Source organism: Nymphalis io, chromosome 10 (assembly GCF_905147045.1).
Source record: "Nymphalis io chromosome 10, ilAglIoxx1.1, whole genome shotgun sequence".
Classification (NCBI taxonomy): Eukaryota; Metazoa; Arthropoda; class Insecta; order Lepidoptera; family Nymphalidae; genus Nymphalis; species Nymphalis io.
The window spans coordinates 10,453,709-10,477,146 of NC_065897.1; the positions used below are offsets into that span (position 1 = coordinate 10,453,709).

Genomic DNA, 23,438 nt, shown 5'->3' on the forward strand with positions numbered 1-23,438 from the left:
TTTCCTGTACCCTTATTCAGGCAAGTTTTGTGTAATATGTTATTTCAATATTTTACTAAGACATGATGTTTTAAAAGAAAACATTATTGGATCTTTTGTTCTTCGCTTGGATTTATTTCTATATGTATGAAGTAAAAGTGCTGTTTTAAGGGTTTCTTTGAATGTAAGATACATATTTCTTCAGAACCTATTGCCAGCGCAGCACCCAGTATAACTTCAACTCAAAAAGCTGCTGTTTATTTCTCTCAAAATACATCGTTAGCTCTCTTGTGTCCAGCGCAAGGATTTCCTGTACCGCTTTCAAGGTGCGTTTATCATTTATTTACGTATTACAGAACCTACTAATAAAATTGCACCTCGAAGCGACAAAACCCGCAAATTTGAAGGTGGTGAAATATTTTTAGTTTCTATAAAAGAATCTGTATATCTTACTTGTGAAGTAGCTGGATATCCTCCCCCGATTTTTAGGTAAGTTAGTATTTTATTCTTGACAAAAAGTATTTTTATATTTTGTGTAGGTATTTAAAGCGGCTTGAGGCGTCGTCGTTGTACTTTATCCCGAATCTGGTCATTTTATTGAATTTGATAATATCTAAATCGGTCTCTGTCATTTGCAGAGCCAACAAATAAAATTGCTCCTAGAAAAGATTCCACCAAACACTTCGAAGGTTGGGAAGTATTCTTCGTGCCGCAAAATGATATAGCATATTTGACATGTCAAGTAGCTGCTTTCCCAGTTCCCCTATTTAGGTGAGTGACAGGGCTAGCCTAGACATCTTTGTCATAGTGGGTTTAAATTCCAGAACCGACGGGTAGGACAGGACCAAAAGTGACCGGAGACGGGCTTAACCGTCACGTAGGGCGGCTTGGCAAAAATCTCGCACTTCTTTGTGAAGTACAAGCGTTTCCTGCGCCTTTGACAAGGTACGACCTCACGTAACGACGGTCGGCCGCTGGCATTTCACGCATTCATATTTCACGTAGACATCATACCATCCCAATGTATTGATATGCGTTGTTATTGCAGTCTGCTGCGGCGGGCCCCGCCCCCGCGAGACATGAAGGCGTGATGAGCCGCGGCCGGCCGCGCGCCTATTACGATCCTCAGCCAAAGTAACGATTGAGCGACGTAGACACCTCCTGGTAAGTGTCAGGGTGTTCTTGCTTTCATTCAGACGCTTTAATCTTTACTTTGTGCTTCACGTGATTCGTAGTTACGCTATATTTGATCTCTGGCATCTGGATCTTCGGCATTCCATATTGGTTTTATGTTTCAAGCAAGCTTCCATTTTTCGTACTGATAGGAAAAAGTCAGGAAAATTGCTTTTTTTTTGGAGGTTTTCACTACTGTCTTCATCAAAACATGTTCTGGTTTGGGAAATTGTCTATACCGCGTGCTGCCGGCTTACATCGCTTCTATTTCGATAATTTTAGGGAAGGCACCCGAAGATAATATTTGTGATAGATATGATTAGGTAGTATTTTCAATTAATAGTTTTTCCTGTTTTTATAACTTTTAAGTAATAGTAATAAGAAATTAAGGATTCAGAGACTTTTTGTTTTTTTAAGCAATTAAATGTACCTGATAGTAACTTCAACGTCAAGTAAATAACATCCATTTATGAAAACCTTCGTATTATGTAATACTTACTTTCATTTGTTACAGATGGTATAAATTTATCGATGGCTCTGCGAGAAAACAGCCCGTAGTCCTTAACGATAGAGTGAAGCAAGTATCAGGCACCCTTATCATCAAAGAGGCTAAAGTTGAGGACTCTGGAAAGTATCTGTGCGTTGTCAATAATTCTGTTGGAGGTAAGTTTAATTGCATATATTTTTAAATAGCATTTTTATATACACAAAATGTATATAAATTTTTTGGTTTCAATTTATTTGTTTTCAAGTTTCATTTTGTTTCATACAGGTGAATCGGTTGAAACTGTCCTGACTGTGACTGCTCCTTTAAAATCCACCGTTGAACCAGCTACCCAAACCGTTGACTTTGGTCGCCCAGCCGTCTTCACTTGCAGATATGAAGGGAACCCCGTCAAAACCATTACTTGGCTTAAAGATGGCAAGGACATGAATCATCACGACTCCATCCTCAGGTAAATTTTATAATAAATACAAAATTATTTGGTATATTATTTCGATAAGCCCTACGTGTACAAGTCTATGTTGCTGACACAACATACAATCTATATGAATTCACAGTTTTTTGAATATTCCTTTCAGTAATTAACTTTTTCTTAAACCTATAAATATTTACCTGCATTTGCGTTCTAAACGCACACCGAATTTAACAAAGTACAATTATCTAAGTATCTAAGTGTTATACAATAAAAACCAGAATGCTTAGATACAAAAGTCAAAAGTCGGTCTTGGGCCTTCGGGCACAGAGTCATCACGATTTGTAATTTTCAGAATTAAATTAATTAATATTTTATATATATATCTTAAAATAGATAATTAATAAACGATAACACGGACTTTTCTTTTGACAATTTATCTTTTAGTTTTTTTTATAGAATAGGAAGGCGGACGAGCGTATGGTACACCTAATGGTAAGTGGTCACCAAACGCCCTTAGACATAGGCATTATAACAAATGTCAGCCATCGCTTACATCACCAATGCGCCACCAACCTTGGGAGCTAAGATGTTATGTCCCTTGTGCCTGTAATTACACTGGCTCACTCACCCTTCAAACCGGAACACAACAATACCAAGTACTGCTGTTTTGCGGTAGAATATCTGATGAGTGGGTGGTGCACAAAGCTCTACCACCAGTATTCTACCACCAGTTTATCTTATATACAAAAATATAATTTTGTATCGGTTGTAGTTTTGGCAACTGAAACTAATAATTTTCTGTCTCACTAAATGATATAATAATACATGTAACATCTAAAATATACTTACGCCCTAAATATATCCTCAAATTAGTATAAAGTGAATATTCCGTATTTTTAATTAAAAAAACAAAAACAAACATTACTTTTTATATTGACGATGATGAATTTCTGACCGATATCAGCTTCGGCGCATGTGTCCGGAAATATTACATTGCACAAGCGTGCGCGCAAGAACAGATGTATTCTCTCACTCACATTATCGCATAAGAGGGCAATCTGACACAATCAGTGAGAGTTCAGACGAAGGATTCTATGCTTTATCTGCTCCCGACATGTTTTTATTTTATTTCATTAGGCACAGTAACACAGAACAGATTCAAGCAATTTTATTCCTCATTACACAATAAATTAAACTAAAACCATATTTCAATAATAACTGTTCACGACATTTTCGTAATGTAACGCAACTAAACCAGAAATTAGAAAAATTATATCACATGTAATATTTTATATAATTTAGATAAATATATGTATATATAAAAAAAAGTCGAGATGGAAAAAAAAAAATTCGAGATGGCCTAGTGGTTAGAACGCGTGAATCTTAACCTATGATCGTGGGTTCAAACCCGGGCAAGCACCACTGAATTTTCATGTGGATAATTTGTGTTTATAATTCATCTCGTGCTTGACGGTGAAGGAAAACATCGTGAGGAAACCTGCATGTGTCTAATTTCATTGAAATTCTGTCACATGTGTATTCTACCAACCCGCATTGGAGCAGCGTGGTAGAATAAGCTCCAAACCTTCTCCTCAAAAGGGAGAGGAGGCCTTAGCCCAGCAGTGGGACATTAACAGGCTGTTACTGTACTGTTACTGTATATGGAAAAAGACACAGCCAGCAACTCCTTAACAGAAATTCCATTAAATATGTACTGGCCTGATCCGAGATTTTAACGACACAGAAGCCAATTGAATCTTAATATTTCAATTGTGATGCAATCTAGATATAAAAACACGCAAGCAATAACCACCAAACCCAATCACAATAATAATACCACCAAACCATGTACGGACAACAAGTCTGTGAGATTGAGAGCGAAACAAAGTTTTTTTTTACCACTGGATAAACGAGGCATTATAACTGTTATTTTGAATTACCCAATAATAAAATATATTAATATTTCAGAATTGAATCGGTTAAGAAGGAAGACAAGGGAATGTACCAATGCTTTATCAGAAACGATCAAGAAAGTGCGGGTGCTAGCGCTGAATTGAAACTCGGCGGACGATGTATGTATTTAACTATACTACTACTAGTATTATTATTTTTAAACTTATCTTTATATACAATGAAATAATTTATAATCATTTAAATAATTCAATTTTATTCAATCTTATATATTACATAATAATTGTAAGACTCGGAAGAACAATGAACAAAAATACCCGATAAATATAATATTAGTGAAATAATAAAACTTTATGAACATGTATGGCTCATTTAGTAGGATAATAAATATAAAACAGATAATTGAAAATGTTAATAACGAGTATTTTCGATGTTTTCAGTCGAACCACCTCAGATCCGTCACAGCTTCGGCGAACAGACCCTCCGCTCCGGCCCCTCTCTGCGACTCAAGTGCGTGGCTTCCGGAAACCCCACCCCCGACATCGCGTGGCACCTCGACGGAGACAAGCTCAACAGCGGCGAGAGACTGCAGATCGGACAGTTCGTCACCGCAGACGGAAACGTAGAGTCGCACCTGAACATCTCGTCCGTGCACACCAACGACGGAGGACTGTACTCCTGCATCGCATCCAGCAAGGTACGTCATTATGTGAAGTAGTCTAGTAGAATCGAGTAGTCTTAACGGAAAATCAGGGAAAATTATTTGCTTCCTTAACCGTTCCGATAAAACACAAGCAGGTGCTGCTTTAAGAAGGTGCTCTTTTGTGTGAAGTTCATCTATCAATACATTAGTATCGATTAACAGACTATTGTAGTCCAATTAATGGGGGTGTCATAGATGTGTTTGGACTTGCACGAGTCTTAAGTATCGGTCCCTGCCGCGTGTCCGCAGGTGGGCAGCGCGTCGCACGCGGCGCGGGTGAACGTGTACGGGCTGCCGTACGTGCGCGTCATGAAGAAGCGTCCCGTGGTGGCCGGCGACACGCTGGTGGCGCACTGCCCCGTGGCCGGCTACCCCATCGACTCCATCGTCTGGGAGCGCGACGGACGGTATGGACACCGCTAACGATTTGTCTCAGATTGTGATTGCGTTTATACGTAAGATAGATAGATCTGAGTATAACAGATGATTGGAAACAAATTACATGCATATATAGCAAGGAGATATGTTGCCGAATAGAATGACTTATGTATTATCTATACTAATATTATAAATACAAAAGTCTGTCTGTCTGTTTCGCTCTCACTTCTAAACCACTGAACCGATATTGTTAAAATTTTACATGCAGTAAGCTTGAACCTCAAAAAATCACATACGTTTTACTTTTTTTTACCAAACACCTGCCCCCTCTCCATAATAAGCGGGATATATCGCGGGCGAAAACTAGTATTATATATATATGTATTTGACAAAATTTATATTTGCTACGGTTCAAAATTAATACGAAACTTTTTGACTTTCGATAATTTAAAAAAGAAAATACAAATTTAGTGACACCTTTGATTTTAGTAAAGTCTAAATGTGAAATTATATTTCCAGTGTGCTACCCATCAACCGCAAGCAGAAAGTGTTCCCCAACGGCACCCTCGTCATTGAGAACGTCGAACGTACCAGCGACCAAGCGACCTACTCGTGCGTGGCCAAAAACTCTCAAGGATACAACGCTAGAGGAACCCTCGAACTGCAAGTCATGGGTAAGATACAAGTTTATTATCACCTGAGTTAGAGGAATGCATTTTTCGTCACATTAACGATTGTGTTTTTACTTGCGAAAATCGTTCCTCTTTGCTCGGCCGCCTTCATTGGTGATGAATGATCTTTGAAGTCGTTTACATATTCAAACATAATAAATACATCTATGTAGATATAGTAATACATTGATTTTATTACATGGATGTCCATATTTATGTAAATAAGAAATAACATTTAATACTCGTTTTTTTTAATTTAAAGTTTCTTAATTGTTTACAAAAAAAAATTGAATTATATTCTACTACATATTACTAATTTGGATTCGACTTCAAAGATTACCTATTTCATAAGATTACTTCTTTTTACTTTAAAATGCAACAAATATAAAATAGAACCAGAAATGACAATATAAATTCCACATAAACCATTGTTAAGAGTATTAAAGTATAATATTAAATATAGTATACAATTATTGAAAATATTTGTTGCATTTATAAAGATATATATTTAAATTTGGAAGAGTCAATTGCTTACTGCTCCAAAACTTGGATAATGTTCAATAAGAACGTTAGAAAATATGATTAAAAAAAGTATAGATAATACTGATGATAAGGTCCACTAGGCCGAGACCAAGTGACGCTTAGACCATAATGTATGATTATTAAATATTTACTGATCACGTGACATATCGAATAGAGTCGTGTTTATTTTTTAAGCAAATAATTTGGGCATTATTTCTAAAACCGTATTTGTGTCGCCAATGTTTATATGTAATAACTGTGAAGTATGGTACAGTCAGAAATTTGTTAGCGTCGATATATACACCATAAATATTATATAGCTATTATTTTAGAGAGCTAGAGGCGTTGGCAATGTCATTAAATAAATAACGTTCTCTGGATATAAATGTTTTCAAGTGATAAGTTACCTAGGAACGCTGTATTCTTAAATAGTTTTATTGATAGTTAACTTTTTCATCATACAAAACTGATTTGAGTTTCTGATTTACACTGATATGTACACTCTTTATGTTTATTGTGAAAAAAGTTATGGAGTAGAAAGTAATATCACTGAGTTTATATATAATAATGTAACCTTTAAATAAAATCTATTATTTATATTATTTAAGACAATGTAAATTATTATTATTATTACGTTAATCAGTGTCTCTTCCATTAGTAATGTCATAAGGCAAAATTTAAAAAAAAAAAAATTGTATCGCATGCTGATTGTATCAATTAAAAAAAACCATTTATTTCGTAGATTTAATTATGACATTATTATAATAAACTTAGTTATTTTAAGTAAAACTAATCATATTTTCTTTCAGGGTTTTTCAAAGTTTGTTTTTAAAATTTTGTAATAGGATCTTTAAATATTTCTTCCAAATATTACGTCAAATTAGAGTTAATGCCCGCCAAAGATACATCGTTTGCCACACACACTCCTGTCTGTAGTTTAAATAATAAGAATTTGTAAACAGTACCGCCACAAATATTGCCATTTGAGTTCGGTGATGAACCTGCGAATGCCGGAGATATGGCTTCGATATCCTGTGCCGTGAGCAAGGGCGACCAACCTCTAAATATCACTTGGGTTTTTAATGGAGAAGTTGTATCTAAAAGAAATGACCTGGGAATCGTTCTTACGAACGTCAATAGAAAGACTTCTATTTTAAACATTGATTCTGTGAATGGAATACACAGGGGCACATATTATTGTGTGGCGACAAACCAAGCTGGTTCCGTCAATCACAGCGCTTTACTTGAAGTGAATGGTACCAGTCCAAAATTGTAAATTTTATTTACTTTTATTTATAATAACATTCCTGCAAAACCTCAATACCTCAAATTTACATACGATGCCTTTTATTAGTTCCACCACAAATAACTCCATTCGAATTTGGCGAAGAAATACTCAACGAAGGTGAAACAGCTTCTGTACCTTGTGTTATGAGCAAGGGCGATCTACCAGTAACTTTTACGTGGCTCCTCAACGGAGAGGAAATTAGATCCCTAAATAATCTCGGCATTGTACTAACTACAATAAGCAAGAAAACGTCCATTTTAAACATCGAATCAGTCAATGCTGTGCATAGAGGCTCCTATACTTGCAAAATAAAAAACCAAGCGGGCGAAACGAATCACACTACCCTTCTAAGTGTTAATGGTTCGCTTATTTCTTTATCAATATTTTTATTTGTTTTAACGCTTTTCTATTACTGCAGTACCTCCTCAAATATTACCTTTCGACTTTGGCGATGAACCCGCTAATGCTGGTGACACTGCTTCCGTTCAGTGTGTTATGAATAAGGGTGATCTGCCGGCTAATTTTTCATGGAGCTTGAATGGGAGAAAGATTGCTCAAATCAATACTATGGGAATTGTAATAGGCAGCATGAGCCGGAAGATGTCTATTCTTAACATAGATTCCGTGAACGGAACACATCGAGGACTATACGTTTGTCATGTAGAAAATTTCGCTGGCCACGTCAATCACAGCTCGACTCTGGAAGTTAATGGTCATCTGATATAAAATATAATTTGCTTGTGTAGTTTTCTTACGGTTTTTTACTTACACATACTTTAAAGTAGTTTTTAAAAACAGTTTTACCTCAAATCCACCCCTTCACGTTCGGTGACGAGCCAGCCAATGCAGGTGATACAGTCGGAATTCAATGTATGGTGACTAAGGGCGATGTACCATTAAATATAAAATGGTATCTAAATGGAAAAGATGTTACTACCATTCAAGGAGTTTCTGTCACTAAAATTGGCCACAAATCAAGCTCTTTATCGATAGAGGCCGTTTCGTTCATACATAAGGGCTTATATACTTGCTATGCTGCTAACCAAGCGGGACATGCAAATTATTCGGCAGAATTAATAGTTAATGGTAAACGGATATTTTTCATGTTTAATAAAAGCTTTTTATGAACACCGCCTCACAAAATCCTGTATATTTTCCTTTTTCGTTAGCATTTTCCCAATAGTATATAAAAAGGATAGTTTACGAAACGACTACGGTACAAAATAAACATCACTAGTTATTTAATACATATTTTCTATTTAGTTGTACCGCAGGTAACACCATTTGATTTTGGGGACGACATATTAAATGCAGGTGATACAGTATCATTAACATGTACAGTAGGAAAGGGCGACTTGCCCCTAAAAATCCATTGGCACCTTAACGAAAAACCTTTGAATTCCGGTAATGGTCTGTTCATAAATAGAAATGGAAAAAGAATATCAGTTTTGAGCATAGAGAATGTGCAACACGAACACATTGGAAACTATACTTGTATTGCGGAGAATGAAGCCGGTCGCAGTAGTCACAGCGCAATTCTCAACGTAAATGGTACATTTTAATCACACAAGAATATCAATATTGCTTACGCTCGCACGATATTTGATTAGTGTACATAGTTTTAAGTTATTTATATTCTTCCACCAATCCGTTCCATATAAATCACTAAATATCATTTATAATATTTTATACAACGGAAAAATTGTGGTTGCCTAAATTTGTTAATGAAGACTTTTTTTATTGCGTTCTGTAGTTGTCCCGCAAATTATGCCTTTCGATTTCGGCTCGGATCCTGTTAATGATCAAGAAATGATCGTGGTAATATGTACTGTTAGTAAAGGCGATTTACCGCTGAGTATTCAATGGTACTTCAACGGAAACCCCTTAAAGTCTGACACTAATGGCGTTCTACTTACCAATGCGAAAAGAACTAGCCAACTTACTATTGAATCAGTTTCGCATCTCAATCAGGGAAATTACACTTGTGCGGTCAAAAACCAAGCAGGAACAACGAATCACACAGCCGAATTATATGTTAACGGTACTAATGCAAGACATATTATGCTATTATATTTTATGTTAATTAGCCTTATTTTTTCCTTGCTTAGTCCCTCCACAAATAATGCCTTTTGAATTTGGCGAAGAACCTGTTAACGCCCAAGAAATGGTTTTAATCACATGTACAGTTATTAAGGGTGACCAACCTTTGAAAATAGATTGGTATTTTAATGAGAACATAGTAAAACCTGGTGACAAAGGAATATCTCTAATGAATAGTAAACGTGCAAGTCAATTAAGCATTGAGTCCGTTAGCCATCAAAACCAAGGAAATTACACTTGCGTCGTGTCTAATCAAGCAGGCGCTATGAATCATACTACCCAATTGTTCGTTAATGGTACAATATTTATTTTTGGCTTGACCTTGTAGAATTAGTACTTTTTTCTATGTTGCTTTTTTTTAAATCCTTTCCTCAGTAACTTTGGCGGGCCATAACAACAAAAAAATAGATACTTAAACATACATTACGTACATAAACATTTACTAAGTATATTTAATAACAACACAAATAGGTTAATCAGGAATAAAAAAAAATTATTTCAGTGGCACCAGTAATAATACCTTTCGATTTTGACGAATCTGTATTTTTTGGAGAGGGCGTTCAAGTTATGTGTCATGTTCCAAAAGGAGATAAACCATTAAACTTCAAGTGGAGTTTCAGTGGAGGAGATGTGAGTTTGCTCTCTGGGGTGAATATAATGAATGTCGGGGATATGGGTTCAGCTCTCATTATACCAACTGTGACAGCAAAACACTCCGGCAATTATACATGCACTGCATCCAATGTTGTCGCCAAGGCTAGTCACCATGCAACACTCAATGTCAAGGGTATAAATTCACAATGAACCGTCCGTGCTTTCCGTGTTTTGTTATCCCTTTAATCCCTACGTAAAGCGTTAAAATATTATTTTGTAAACATACCGTTGATCTTACAGTGGCGCCTATAATCTCAGTTTTTGAATTTGATGAAGCTGTTTTTTATGGAGAAAGTATACAAGTTATGTGCAACATACCAAAAGGAGACTTGCCAATAACACTATCATGGTTATTTCAAGACCGACCTTTAGAAAAAAAACATGCTGCCATTGTAACTAAAGTAGGCGATAGGAGTTCTATTTTGGCTATTCCGTCCGTAACAGAGAAACATACTGGAAACTACACTTGCACCGCTTCCAATATCGTAGCGAGCACGAATCATACAGCTAAATTAAACGTTCAGGGTACACAACAATCAAATTTGCGTGTTATAATTTTATTTTAGTTTGTTTAATTTCTCCTATCAGTTCCTCCGCACATCGTTCCATTTGTGGCTGAAGAGCCAGTTTTTGCCGGCGAATCCGTACAATTGACGTGTCACGTATCTAAAGGCGACACGCCTCTTACTGTTTCCTGGAGTTTTCATGGGAAAGAACTATCCTCTCATGAAGGAATAACAACAATGAAAATTGGCCACCGAACGTCGCTTCTTACAATTTCTAGCGCAACAGCTAGTCACAGCGGCGAATACACATGTCATGCTTTGAACGAAGCCGGTTTAGCTGTCCACTCTACTACAGTTAATGTCCACGGTATCTCATAATTTCCCAGTACAGTGCTTGCCTCTGCCGCACGCTGCACGCTTGCATATGTAATAATAATAAAGGGCTTTAACTTTCTGGATTAACAGTTTTACCATACATCGTACCATTTGAAGCAGATGAGTCAGTATTTGCTGGTGAACCTGTTCAGCTTAGTTGTCACGTATCAAAAGGTGATTTGCCTCTTGATATCAAGTGGCATTTCTATGGGTTTGAAAATACATCATCGCATCTCGGCATTATGACAACGAAAATGACGTCGCGAAACTCATTTCTTTCAATTGCCGCGGCTACTGCCGGTCACAGTGGCAATTACACCTGCGTAGCTACCAATAATGCTGGTTCTACTAATCATTCCACTGTCCTTAACGTTCATGGTCAGTTTAATTGTTTTTACATCATTTATATTATGTTTAACACTTGCGGTCAAAGGACGTGTTAGCAGAATCAGCATGTATTCTGTTCACACGTCCGGAAAAAATGTTAGCTTATTATATTTTATGTTAATCATGGTACCTTTTTTTTCATTCGTTTATTTTATCTAATATTATAGTCACACCAAACATATTGCCGTTTGACGTCGACCAAGCTCTGTTTTCTGGTGAATCAGTCCAGATGATGTGTCACGTATCAAAAGGAGATATTCCATTAGAAGTATATTGGGAACATAATGGCCAGAAATTGTCCCACGAGTTAGGAATGTCTACTAAAGTTGGGGAAAGATCATCCGTATTGATGCTTCCATCTGTTACCGGTGCTCATAGCGGCAACTATACATGTATTGCAAAAAATCTTGCTGGGACCGCTTCCTACACGACGGTTTTAAAAATAACTGGTACTTATATAAAGGAGTACATTTACATATAAAGTTATGCTAGGAATATATATAGCAGTTATAATTATTTAGTGTTTTGTTTCTTTTAACGTAGTGACCTAATTTTAACATTTTAATTGCAAGTGGTTCCATACATAATCCCATTTGAAGTCGAAGAATCTATTTTTGCCGGCGAATCTGTACATCTTACTTGTCACGTATCGAAAGGAGATCGACCACTCCAAATAATGTGGAGTTTCCAAGGAAATGAGATTCCTTATCACAACAATATGGGCATAACTACTACAAAATTAGGAGAAAAAGCATCCGTTCTTAGCATACCAACAGCAATGGGCCAACACAGCGGAAACTACACGTGCACTGCCAGTAATCGTGCCGGTCGCACACACCACTCCGTTCTCGTCAACATTCATGGTATTAGATGTCGCCCTATTCCTCTTCCTTTAGAATAAACTCTGAACGTCATAGATAAATATTGCACGTTTAGATTTAATCTTAGCATTATCTTTTTGTTCGTTTTGATTAGTTCCACCCCATATAATGCCATTCGAAATCGAAGAATCCGTGTTTTATGGAGAATCAGTACAAATGACATGCCATGTTAGCAAAGGAGATCGGCCGATGTCTATTTCTTGGACTTTCGAAGGTCAAGATCTTGTCTCTGTATCTGGAATCAAGACACTTAAGATGGCGGAACAAACATCTTTCTTATCGATAGCTTCAGTTACCGGTGCTCACAGTGGCAATTATACTTGTATTGCAAGAAATAAAGCCGGAGAACATAGACACTCGACTACCCTACACGTTAATGGTATTTTTAGTTATATATCCAAGCATGTATTCATGTAAATCACTAATATATTATATATTATTTTATTTGCTCAGTCGTCCCTCACATCAAACCTTTTGAATTGGACGAAGCCGTTTTTTCGGGAGAGTCCGTACATCTTGACTGTCACGTACCGAAAGGAGATATTCCCATGAATATTACTTGGAGTTTCCAAGGGTATCCTGTAACGCGTAGAATGGGTGTTAAGACAACAAGTTTGAGCGAACGTGTCTCTGTGCTGGATATTCCATCGGCTTCGGGGACTAACAGTGGGAACTATACTTGCACGGCTTCAAATAAGGCGGGCACTACCAATCATACAGCAACCCTCAACGTTATCGGTATTAAATCAAAATAGTAAACAGGTGTTGCTTGCTTGTTGTTTAGTTCCTCCTGTCGTCCAACCATTTTCATTTGGAGAAGTTGCAATGAATTCTGGACAAGTGGTAACCGCAGCTTGTTCGGTTATTGAAGGAGACCATCCGCTCCATCTAAGATGGCTTTTCGACGATGAAGCCATTAAACCAAGATCTGGGGTGGCCGTCTATAATATTGGAGAAAGAAGCGCCATTCTTAGTATTGGTTCCGTAATGCATAGCCACGCAGGAAATTACACTTGCATTGCAGAAAATGAAGCAGGAATCCATTCGCATACATCGTCATTAATTATAAACGGTGCCTGGCCTCTGATATTTACCAAATATAATTTGTATCATTATTATTTACGTATTTTAAGTTGATTTATTTAAAAATATATTATTCGTCTAGCAAGATAATGATATACTTCCAGTACCTCCAAACATTCTACCGTTCTCGTTTGGTGAAAAACCTGCAAATGTCGGAGAATACTTACAAGCGGCGTGTACAATAAACTTTGGTGATCTTCCATTAACTATAACTTGGACTTTTAATGGCCAGTTAATATCACTAAGAAACAATGATTACTCGTTGACGAATTCAAAACGTAGTAGCTTAATTATTATTGAGTCTGTTGATGCAAAACATGCTGGTTCATATACATGTATTGGTGAAAATCGCGCTGGGCGTGCGACATACTCAGCAGATTTAGTTGTTTATGGTTAGTCGTAAAGTTTAGTGGTAGCATCTTAATTTTAGTGTTATAGACCAAGTTTGTTTCAGTTCCTCCCAAGATAGCACCTTTCACTTCCGGTCCAGAACCGGCTTTCTTAGGAGATTATTTTGCGCTACAATGCATAATTACTCATGGAGATCAACCAGTTAAAATAGAATGGACGATTAACAATCAATCAGCTAATATAGTCCCTGGAACCCGTGTCAGTAGCGTCGATCGAAGGAGTAGTGTACTTACTATAGAATCCATACAAGCTAAACACGCAGGCCAGTATAATTGTACTGCCAGCAATACCGGAGGCGTTGTTTCTCATACTACTGAATTAATTGTAAAGGGTGCGCCATAAAAACCTCTGTTTTATACCTTAAAATAAATTCTATTTTCGCTTCAATATAAGATATTTGTTGTCCCAGTTCCGCCTTTGATAGTGCCATTCAGTTTTGGGGAAGTACCGGCTAATCCTGGAGACGCTGCGGTAGTGAATTGCGTTGCCACTAAAGGAGACCTGCCATTAGAAATATCTTGGACATTTAGCAGTGAAACAATAGACTCAAGTTTGCATCGAGACATCATGACTACCCCGCTAGGTTCGCGAGCCTCTGTACTCACCATCAATTCAGTGAGTGCGAATCACCAAGGGAACTACACATGTATTGTTCAAAATGCGGCCGGGCGTGCAGAACATGCTGCGACACTTGTTGTAAATGGCACGTTTTTTATATATTTTCAAAATTCTATCATTAAAACAGGGAACTAACATCACAGTCTAGCACCGATAGGGGCCCAGTCCAAACATTACCTTTCAGACACGTTTCTATAAACCTCACGAATTACTAACAATGCTTTTCGACGATCTGTCTAACAGGACCAACAATGGTTATTTCCAGTATTACCCCGCATTGTTCCATTCTCGTTTGAAACTCCTCTGTACGCGGGCCAGGCGAGTCAGGTCACTTGTTTAATTTCTGAGGGTGACCTTCCACTTGACATTCAATGGTACTTCGAAGATCGTCCACTAAAAGAAATAGCCGGTGTTATGGCAACTAAAATCGCACAGAGGGCTTCACTTCTCCTCATCGACCCAGCAGGGTGGTCCCACAGTGGCAGATATGTATGTCTCGCACGCAATGCTGCTGGTTCTTCCAACTATTCTGCCACATTAGAAGTACACGGTACATATAATAGCGCATAAAAACCTATATTCCTAGCACGGATTAGCTTTGCGTAGCTACAATGTCGTGAGCTTTTATAATCAACCAATTATTATTGATTACTTTAATCAAAATCTGCCTTTCTACAGAGTTATCTATAACACCTGCTAAAAGAACTTCTGTTTTATAAAATAGAAACCAATAGTTATTTAATAGAGACCAGATTATAAACAATGTAGGAAAATATCGTTTTTAGGAACCGGCTGCGGCTATCATCGACGAAACCATTTCTTCTTCCAATCCTTTCTTGCATATAGCTATCCTGCATCCATCCGCATCCCTATTTTCCTATCTTTATATTTTATTTTTTCATTCTTTATTTGCATATTGTTTACTCTCGTTGCCTTGCTTGCGTAATGAACTACGATTTGAAAGAATGTGACATTAGAAGAAAAGTATACATTAAATAATAACTATATGAAAAGTTTATTTTATATAAAAAAGTAATATAATAAATAGAATATCAACACATTGTTTCAAATTATAGATAAAAAAATACTTTGCAACGACAGTTTAATCTGCTTTTTATGGTTTGGTTATTCAGTCACATTTTTTTATTTGGGTTTGTAGTTAGCTAAAGCTATATTAGTTTAATTTGCATTGATAAAATAAAAAAAAGCTTCTACAGCATTGCTTTGCTGTACATATATTCATATTCATTAAATAAAATATAATAATTTTAAATATATTTAAAATAAATGTTTTATTCGAGTTATTTATTTTTACGATGGTAGACTGAATGTTATAGAAGCTTTTTAGATATATGTACTTTTAAGTAACCTGGAAAATATTTAAAATCGTTTAAAATTTGAATAACTCCCAAGAGAATAATTTAAAGAACTTGTTTTGTATTCAAGTGTTCCAGGTTATTTATTTATATTCTAATAGAAGATGAGATTTAATTTAAAATTCAAGAATAAATTCCCTATTTTTATTTTACTTTGGTGAATCTATTAGTGTTAAATGTTTTTTAAGATCTCATCCTAATTGTCAATTTGAATCATTGAGAAAACTACTGTATCGATTTAATAACTCATTTATTATACAAGCTGCTGAACTGAATCAAAATTTTTTATAAAATATAATAATTTTATCGAATATTAAAGTGTGTATACTTAGAATCGTTTTTAAAAACTCGTAACATTTTAGTTCCCCCACGTTGGATTTTGGAACCAACTGATAAGGCATTTGCGCAAGGCTCTGACGCTAAAGTTGAATGTAAAGCCGACGGCTTCCCCAAGCCCCAAGTTACTTGGAAGAGGGCTGAAGGTAGATCATCTTTTAATAATATATTATTTCATACTTGTCATATTTTTTACAACTATAAAGTTTGTGTATATAATTTAAAATATTTTTAGGAGATACGCCTGGCGATTACAAAGACCTTAAGCCAAATAACCCTAATGTAAAGGTTGAGGATGGAACATTGACTATTGCGAATATTCAGAAGACGAATGAAGGATATTATCTTTGCGAAGCCGTTAATGGAATTGGATCTGGATTATCTGCTGTTATTTTGATTAGCGTTCAGGGTAAAGAATAAAAGACTTTTATGTTTTTTCTTTGATATAAAACTGTACCACAATATATTAATATAATATAATATGCATATATTTTTAGCTCCACCCCAATTCGAAATCAAGATGAGAAACCAAACAGCCCGCCGAACAGAACCTGCTGTCTTGCAGTGCCAAGCTAAAGGTGAAAAGGTAATTAATATCATAAAATAAAATATTAGTTTACAATTTATGTTTACCAAGATTTTGTTTTTGTTCAATTTTGACGACCTAGATGGCCATAACTATAGACATAACACGTGGATCTTAAACTATAAATATTACTCAAATTAAAAACGAAGTCATATACTTCCAATCGAATACTTAGAATAAGTTTAAAAAAAATAGAGTATGTGTAGGTAAAAATATGTTTTTATACAAAGCTAACGTAAGTAAACATGGCAAAAATTATAATTATTACTGAACATTTGAAGCAATTTAATAATAACAAATAAATGTTTTTTTTTTTTTTAATTTAATACAATTAAAAAAATGGTATCATACAAAATGATTATCCGCTAACATTTCACCAATGTCAATAGCCAATTGGAATTATCTGGAACATGAACAACAAACGTCTCGAACCCAAATCCGATCCCCGCTACACGATCCGCGAAGAGATTCTGCCTGGCGGTGTTGTCTCAGACCTGAGCATCAGAAGAACTGAACGATCCGACAGCGCCCTGTTCACCTGTGTTGCTACCAACGCCTTTGGCTCTGATGATACCAGCATTAACATGATTATTCAAGGTAAATTTATTGTTGTATAATTAATTATATTGTTATAATTAATTTCTAGACAAAAAAAAATTGAATTTTCACAGTTCGTGTTTTTATTATTTAGTTAGTAGGACAAGATTTTTATTGGAATATGGTAATATCAATATTGTGCGTGACCGAAAATGTCTTGGACGAAATATGACCAATTTTATCGTGACTTTCATGTTATATACTTTTTTAACAGGGGAAGTAAATTAAAACTTGAATATATCCTAAAAAAATATACAACAGTTTTAGACGTTTTAGCATAGACTGCAATCATTATTTGTCTTTCAGAGGTACCCGAAGCTCCCTATGGCTTAAAAGTCTTGGATAAATCTGGAAGAACCGTTCAACTTTCTTGGGCTGCACCTTACGACGGAAACTCGCCAATCAAGAAGTTCCTTATTGAGTACAAACGGGCTAAGGGTAATTGGGAAAAAGATATCGATAGGTAATATTTTTATATATTACTAAAAAAAAGCTTTTATCGACATACTGTATCCGAAATTACATGAAATAAATTTTTATAGAGTTCTCGTACCTGGAGATGCGACTGAAGCCGGAGTATTCAGCTTACGACCAGCTACTGCTTATCACATCAGAATTGTAGCTGAAAACGAACTCGGAACCTCAGAACCATCGGAGACTGTCACTATTATCACCGCAGAAGAAGCACCCACTGGTATGCCACAGGACGTTAAAGTTGACGCCGTTGACAAACACACACTTCGAGTTACCTGGAAACCACCCCAACCTCAAGATTGGAATGGTGAACTTCAAGGGTAAATTTGCTGTTGATTTTTATCATTTACTTTTTAGTCCATATGTAATAATATAAACAACAACAACAGCGCTATTTTATGTTTTCGCGAAGTTTTAGAAAATCTAAAAGCTGATTTATGAGTGGTTTCGGAAATCGAACTTGAGATTGGTCGCCGTGGCCTAAAGCGGTCTGGAGAAATTTGTCTATTCTGACAAATTTGATGTTTTTTTGCAGATACTATGTTGGTTACAAGCTCGCCTCAAGCAATAAATCTTTCGTCTTCGAAACTGTTGACATCTCTAAGGAATCTGGCAAAGAACATCATCTTGATATCTTCAATCTCAAGTAAATATGATAAAATATAAAATTCAATTACTATATTCTTTTTTTCACAACTTCTCCACAGATAACGTACATTTATAAAATTTTAGAACTTACACCCAATACGCCATCGTTGTTCAAACCTTCAACAAAATGGGATCTGGTCCAGTATCGAACGAAGTACGCGCTTACACTGCCGAAGGCGCCCCCTCCGCCCCGCCTCAGGACGTTCTCTGCACCACCCTCACCGCGCAAACCATCAGAGTGTCTTGGGTGTCTCCCCCTCTTGCCGCCGCTAATGGACTCATTAAGGCTTACAAAGTTATCTATGGCCCCAGCGAGACCTGGTATGGTAAGTTTACCGCTACAATTATTTTCATCCGAGAAATAACTTTTTCAAAGTCAAACCTTCGATTACTGCTAATATAATTTTTCCTATCGCATATGTAAACTTTATTTTGCAGACGAGAAAACAAAGGACACCAAGATCACCGCTAGCAGCGAGACCATTCTTCATGGACTTAAAAAATTCACGAACTACTCTATGGAAGTGCTGGCTACCACCAACGGCGGCGACGGAGTCCGCTCCGTGCCTATCCACTGTCAGACTGAACAAGATGGTGGGTATATTCGACTAGATATTAATTTAATCTCACTGATCGATTGTACTATCGCAGAATTTCTTAAACAAATTTGAATAAACTTTACTAATATTATAAAGCTGAAGAGCTTCCATGCAAGGAACTGCCAGTCCGATTTGGATGAGTTAGCTAGGTTGCTAATTGAGCGGAGAGTTTGAGAGATGATGTGTGCGCAGTGCCCGAGGCGCCGCGCGCGGTGAAGGCGCTGGTGATGGGCGCGGACTCCATCCTCGTGTCGTGGCGCCCGCCCGCCATGCCCAACGGCGTCGTCACCCACTACAACGTGTACACGCAGGCGCAGAACGCCGAGCCGCATCCCAGCAAGGTGACGCACTTCGTCCTTGCTGACACCACACGTATTCTCCTCTTCTACTTTCCGGACAGCACTCATGATTTAATATGATAACTTTAGGTACCCGCATCCCAAACCAGCTACTCGGCAACGGATCTTAAAGCTGGCCGCTACGACTTTTGGGTGACCGCTTCCACCATCATCGGCGAAGGACAACCCTCGGCCACTGCCTCCTGCAGTCCCAGCGACAAGGGTAAATATTAAATTGACATAAAGACAAAATAATTACCAGTTTTACGAGGACTCGGCTGCAGGTTTATTTTAGTAACATTTTTTATTAACAAATGCTGTTATTTTTTTAGTACCTGCAAAGATCGCATCATTCGACGAATCGTTCACGGCCACTTACAAGGAAGACGTTAAACTGCCCTGCCTCGCTGTCGGTGTTCCTCCCCCCAATATTATCTGGAAGGTAAAGTCAAGATCTTTATGAACAATGTATCGATACGTCGAACTAAAACTCCACCATTGAAATACAATGATAACTTCATCATCAGGTAAAAGGACACCCCCTGGAAGCATCGGAACGTGTACGCCAACTGCCCGAGGGCTCGCTCCAAATCGCTGGTGTGGCTCGCGAAGACGCTGGAGAGTATTCCTGCCACGTGGACAACCAATTTGGAACCGATACCGTCACTCACACACTTTCTGTGCTCGGTAAGATAACATTTTTACCCAAATAGTACAAAATGTAGATAAGAATTGAATTGCCAATCCTGAAATCTTTTTTAATTGAGTCGGTGTTTTCCGCATGATATTATACAGCTTGAGGATTTACCTTTTTTATTTTTGAAATTATAGTTTCTATTAAATAAAACAAAATATCTCATAAATCAATGCTAGGTTTTCTTTTAGGTCTGGGTGGATCGATTCCACTTGCCAATTATTCTACCATCAAACAGTAATACTTTGTATTTTTTTTCCGGTTTGAATAATAACTTTATTTTTGCGGTCGAGGTCGTGAAGTATTATGTTATGGCGCAGATGTTATTCGCCTCACGAATACGAAGAAGATATAAATACTTCTTATTTATGGTCGAATTTAGCTTCTATAATAAATAAATAAAAGTCTAAATGTTTCCACTCCACCAGCGCCGCCCTTCCCGCCACAACTGAGCATCGCGTCGTCCTCCGTGTCGTCGCTGACGCTCCGCCTGAAGCCGTCGCAGGACGCCGCTCAGTCCCCCGCCGCCGGGTACACCATCCACTACAAACAGGAATTCGGCGACTGGGAAACCGTTCAGGTCGCTTATTTATTTATAATTCTTTGTAGAATTCGTAATAATATTGAATTTGAGATGTATATACACTTAAAAATGTTATAAACTACTATAATATATGTATTTTATAAATACGGTAAAGTTTGAAACAGACAAGATTATTTAATTTGGATTGTATATATTATTATTATATGTATATGTATTATGTACAATCAATTTTGATTATACATAAAGCCGAGATGGCCTAGTGGTTAGAACGCGTGAATCTTAACCGATGATCGTGGGTTCAAACCCGGGCAAGCACCACTGAATCTTCATGTGCTTAATTTGTGTATATAATTCATCTTGTTTTTGACGGTAAAGGAAAACATCGTGAGGAAACCTGCATGTGTCTGATTTCATTGAAATTCTGTCACACGTGTATTCTATCAACCCGCATTGGAGCAGCGTAGTGGAAAAAGCTCCAAACCTTCTCCTCAAAAGGGAGGGGAGGCCTTGGCCCAGCAGTGGGACATTAACAGGCTGTTACTGTACTGTTTCTGTACATATCTTCTTATAACTGACATATTAGTTATGTAAATAATATCCAAATTTTATATATATTTATATATTACGTTCAATTTACATAAATTATTTGTCTTTGCAGATTCCGAGCAACACCGACACGTACACATTAGAGAACTTGTTCTGCGGATCGAGATATCAACTTTACGTCACTGCTTACAACGGGTGTGTATTACACAAAACTTAGAAACAATTTCATTTAATATTTTTTAAACACTTCACCGTCGCGGTTTCGTTAATATTCACTGTCGTATTTCTAAACATATATACTTCATTTCACACGGTTATGGGGAAGAGTATTCATCCATTAACGGTGGTAGGGCTCTGCGTACACCGATCTAGATATCGCCTACTCAAGAGTTATCGGCCAGACTATATTTATTTGAATTATTCTTAAGCATAAGTCCAATAAATATTTAGTTCTAGCAAGGGTACTTGTACTTTGATTTCCAAAATCACTAAAGAATCCGAAAGTAAACTGATCACGTCGCCGCTTTACTGGCTACTATACATTTACAGTTATTATATAATTTAATATCCGAAATATTGTTGAAATATAAAGAAATAAAAAGTACATGTAATACGCATGTTTGAAATATATAACACACTTTGTAATCAACTCAAAGAAACAAACGAAACTCAACTTTGAGTCTACGGCCAGTAGGCCACAAGATCCATATTAACAAACGAAACTCAACTTTCAGTATAGGGCCATAAGTTCCATATTGCTTTGTGATGTGCAATACACATCGAAGTTACTATGTGTTGTAACGCGTGTACACAGTATCGGCACGGGCGAGGCGTCGGACGTGGTGATCGCGCGCACGCGGGGCTCCAAGCCGCCCGTGCCGCGCGCCGCTGACTTCATCGAGGTGGGCTCCTCCTCCGTCACGCTGCACCTCAAACAGTGGCTCGACGGCGGCTGCCCCATGAGCCACTTCGTCGTCGAAAACAAGAAGAAGTACGTACACCTTCCCCCCCACTCACACTCACACTCCGCTTCGAATTATAATGTAAACTCATTATAATCGTGTCTTTATCACCAGGGGAGCTGCCGAATGGAATCAGATCTCGAATGCCGTTAAGCCCGGAGGAAACTTCGTTGTGCTTGGTAATAAATACTATAAATAACAATTAGAATGAATTTATATCATACAACTGCCTTAAGGTAAATCGGATTATTGAATAAAGTACGTAGAAATATTTTATGTACTTGACCATTTTATCATTGTAGACCTCGAACCGGCCACTTGGTACGTCCTGAGGATTACCGCTCACAACAACGCCGGATTTAACGTAGCCGAGTACGAATTCGCAACTCTGACCATGACCGGAGGTGAGGGCTCGCTTGTATTCATATTATGGTACAAGTGCTCTGTTATACCAAAAAATTAACATTCGATTCAAAGGTACCTGAAATGCATCGCCGTCGTAAAGTTAATATTATGTAACAAAGAACAAAAAAAAGTCAGTCGTAGCCGTAATGCGTCCCCCGGCTCGCATTTCAGGTACCATCGCGCCGGTGCGGGAGGTCGGGGACGGGGCTCTGACTCCGGAGCAGACGCTCAAGATCATCCTGTCCCACCTCAACCTGATCGTGCCGGTCGTGGCCGCCGTGCTCGTGATCATAATCGCGATCGTGGTGGTGTGCGTGGTGCGCGGCGCGCGGGAGCACCAACACAAAGGTGAGCGTGCATTGCAGGCACGGTGGCGCCGCTGCCGGGCGCCGGCGCCGACCGGGACCTGCCGCCCTGGCTGCGCGCCTGGCTCGAGCCGGAGGTGCTGGTGCCCATCCTGGCCACCGTGGTGGTGTTCATCGTGGGCATGGTGGTCATCTGCCTGACGCTGGCGCGCCGCAACACGCCGCACCGCCTGCGAGGTCAGAAGGACGCGTACTGTATGTATGGTGGCATGGTCGCCGCTTCGTTTATTATTTTTTACCATTTTCATAACATTTATTTTCATGAGTCGAACGCTATGGAATAAAAACCATTGTTAGATGAGTAATCTCCGAAACTATATCTGATACATAAACATAACGATCCCGTTCTCTTGATTTATCCTGCTTAGTTCGCTGTTAGCATATGTAATAGAGCATAACGGCAAACGA

The 23,438-nt window shown here is 37.7% G+C and overlaps 1 protein-coding gene across 8 annotated transcripts in view; it reads left to right on the forward strand.

The window, feature by feature from the left end:
- Positions 1 to 23,438, forward strand: part of LOC126771094 (cell adhesion molecule Dscam2) — a 60,893-nt gene that overhangs the window by 29,578 nt on the left and 7,877 nt on the right. For 5 of the 8 annotated variants that reach the window (XM_050490808.1, XM_050490809.1, XM_050490810.1 and 2 more), the window contains exons 8-33: positions 1,667 to 1,815; positions 1,925 to 2,108; positions 4,041 to 4,144; positions 4,424 to 4,680; positions 4,936 to 5,093; positions 5,584 to 5,738; positions 8,344 to 8,631; positions 16,299 to 16,418; positions 16,508 to 16,681; positions 16,770 to 16,858; positions 17,248 to 17,455; positions 17,762 to 17,918; positions 17,998 to 18,249; positions 18,465 to 18,575; positions 18,662 to 18,903; positions 19,016 to 19,171; positions 19,369 to 19,517; positions 19,605 to 19,737; positions 19,847 to 19,956; positions 20,042 to 20,201; positions 20,637 to 20,788; positions 21,411 to 21,493; positions 22,113 to 22,289; positions 22,375 to 22,439; positions 22,563 to 22,664; positions 22,837 to 23,013. In XM_050490808.1, the coding sequence (XP_050346765.1) occupies positions 1,667 to 1,815; positions 1,925 to 2,108; positions 4,041 to 4,144; positions 4,424 to 4,680; positions 4,936 to 5,093; positions 5,584 to 5,738; positions 8,344 to 8,631; positions 16,299 to 16,418; positions 16,508 to 16,681; positions 16,770 to 16,858; positions 17,248 to 17,455; positions 17,762 to 17,918; positions 17,998 to 18,249; positions 18,465 to 18,575; positions 18,662 to 18,903; positions 19,016 to 19,171; positions 19,369 to 19,517; positions 19,605 to 19,737; positions 19,847 to 19,956; positions 20,042 to 20,201; positions 20,637 to 20,788; positions 21,411 to 21,493; positions 22,113 to 22,289; positions 22,375 to 22,439; positions 22,563 to 22,664; positions 22,837 to 23,013 (4,112 nt within the window). The other 3 variants (XM_050490811.1, XM_050490805.1, XM_050490804.1) reach the window with 3 other exon arrangements.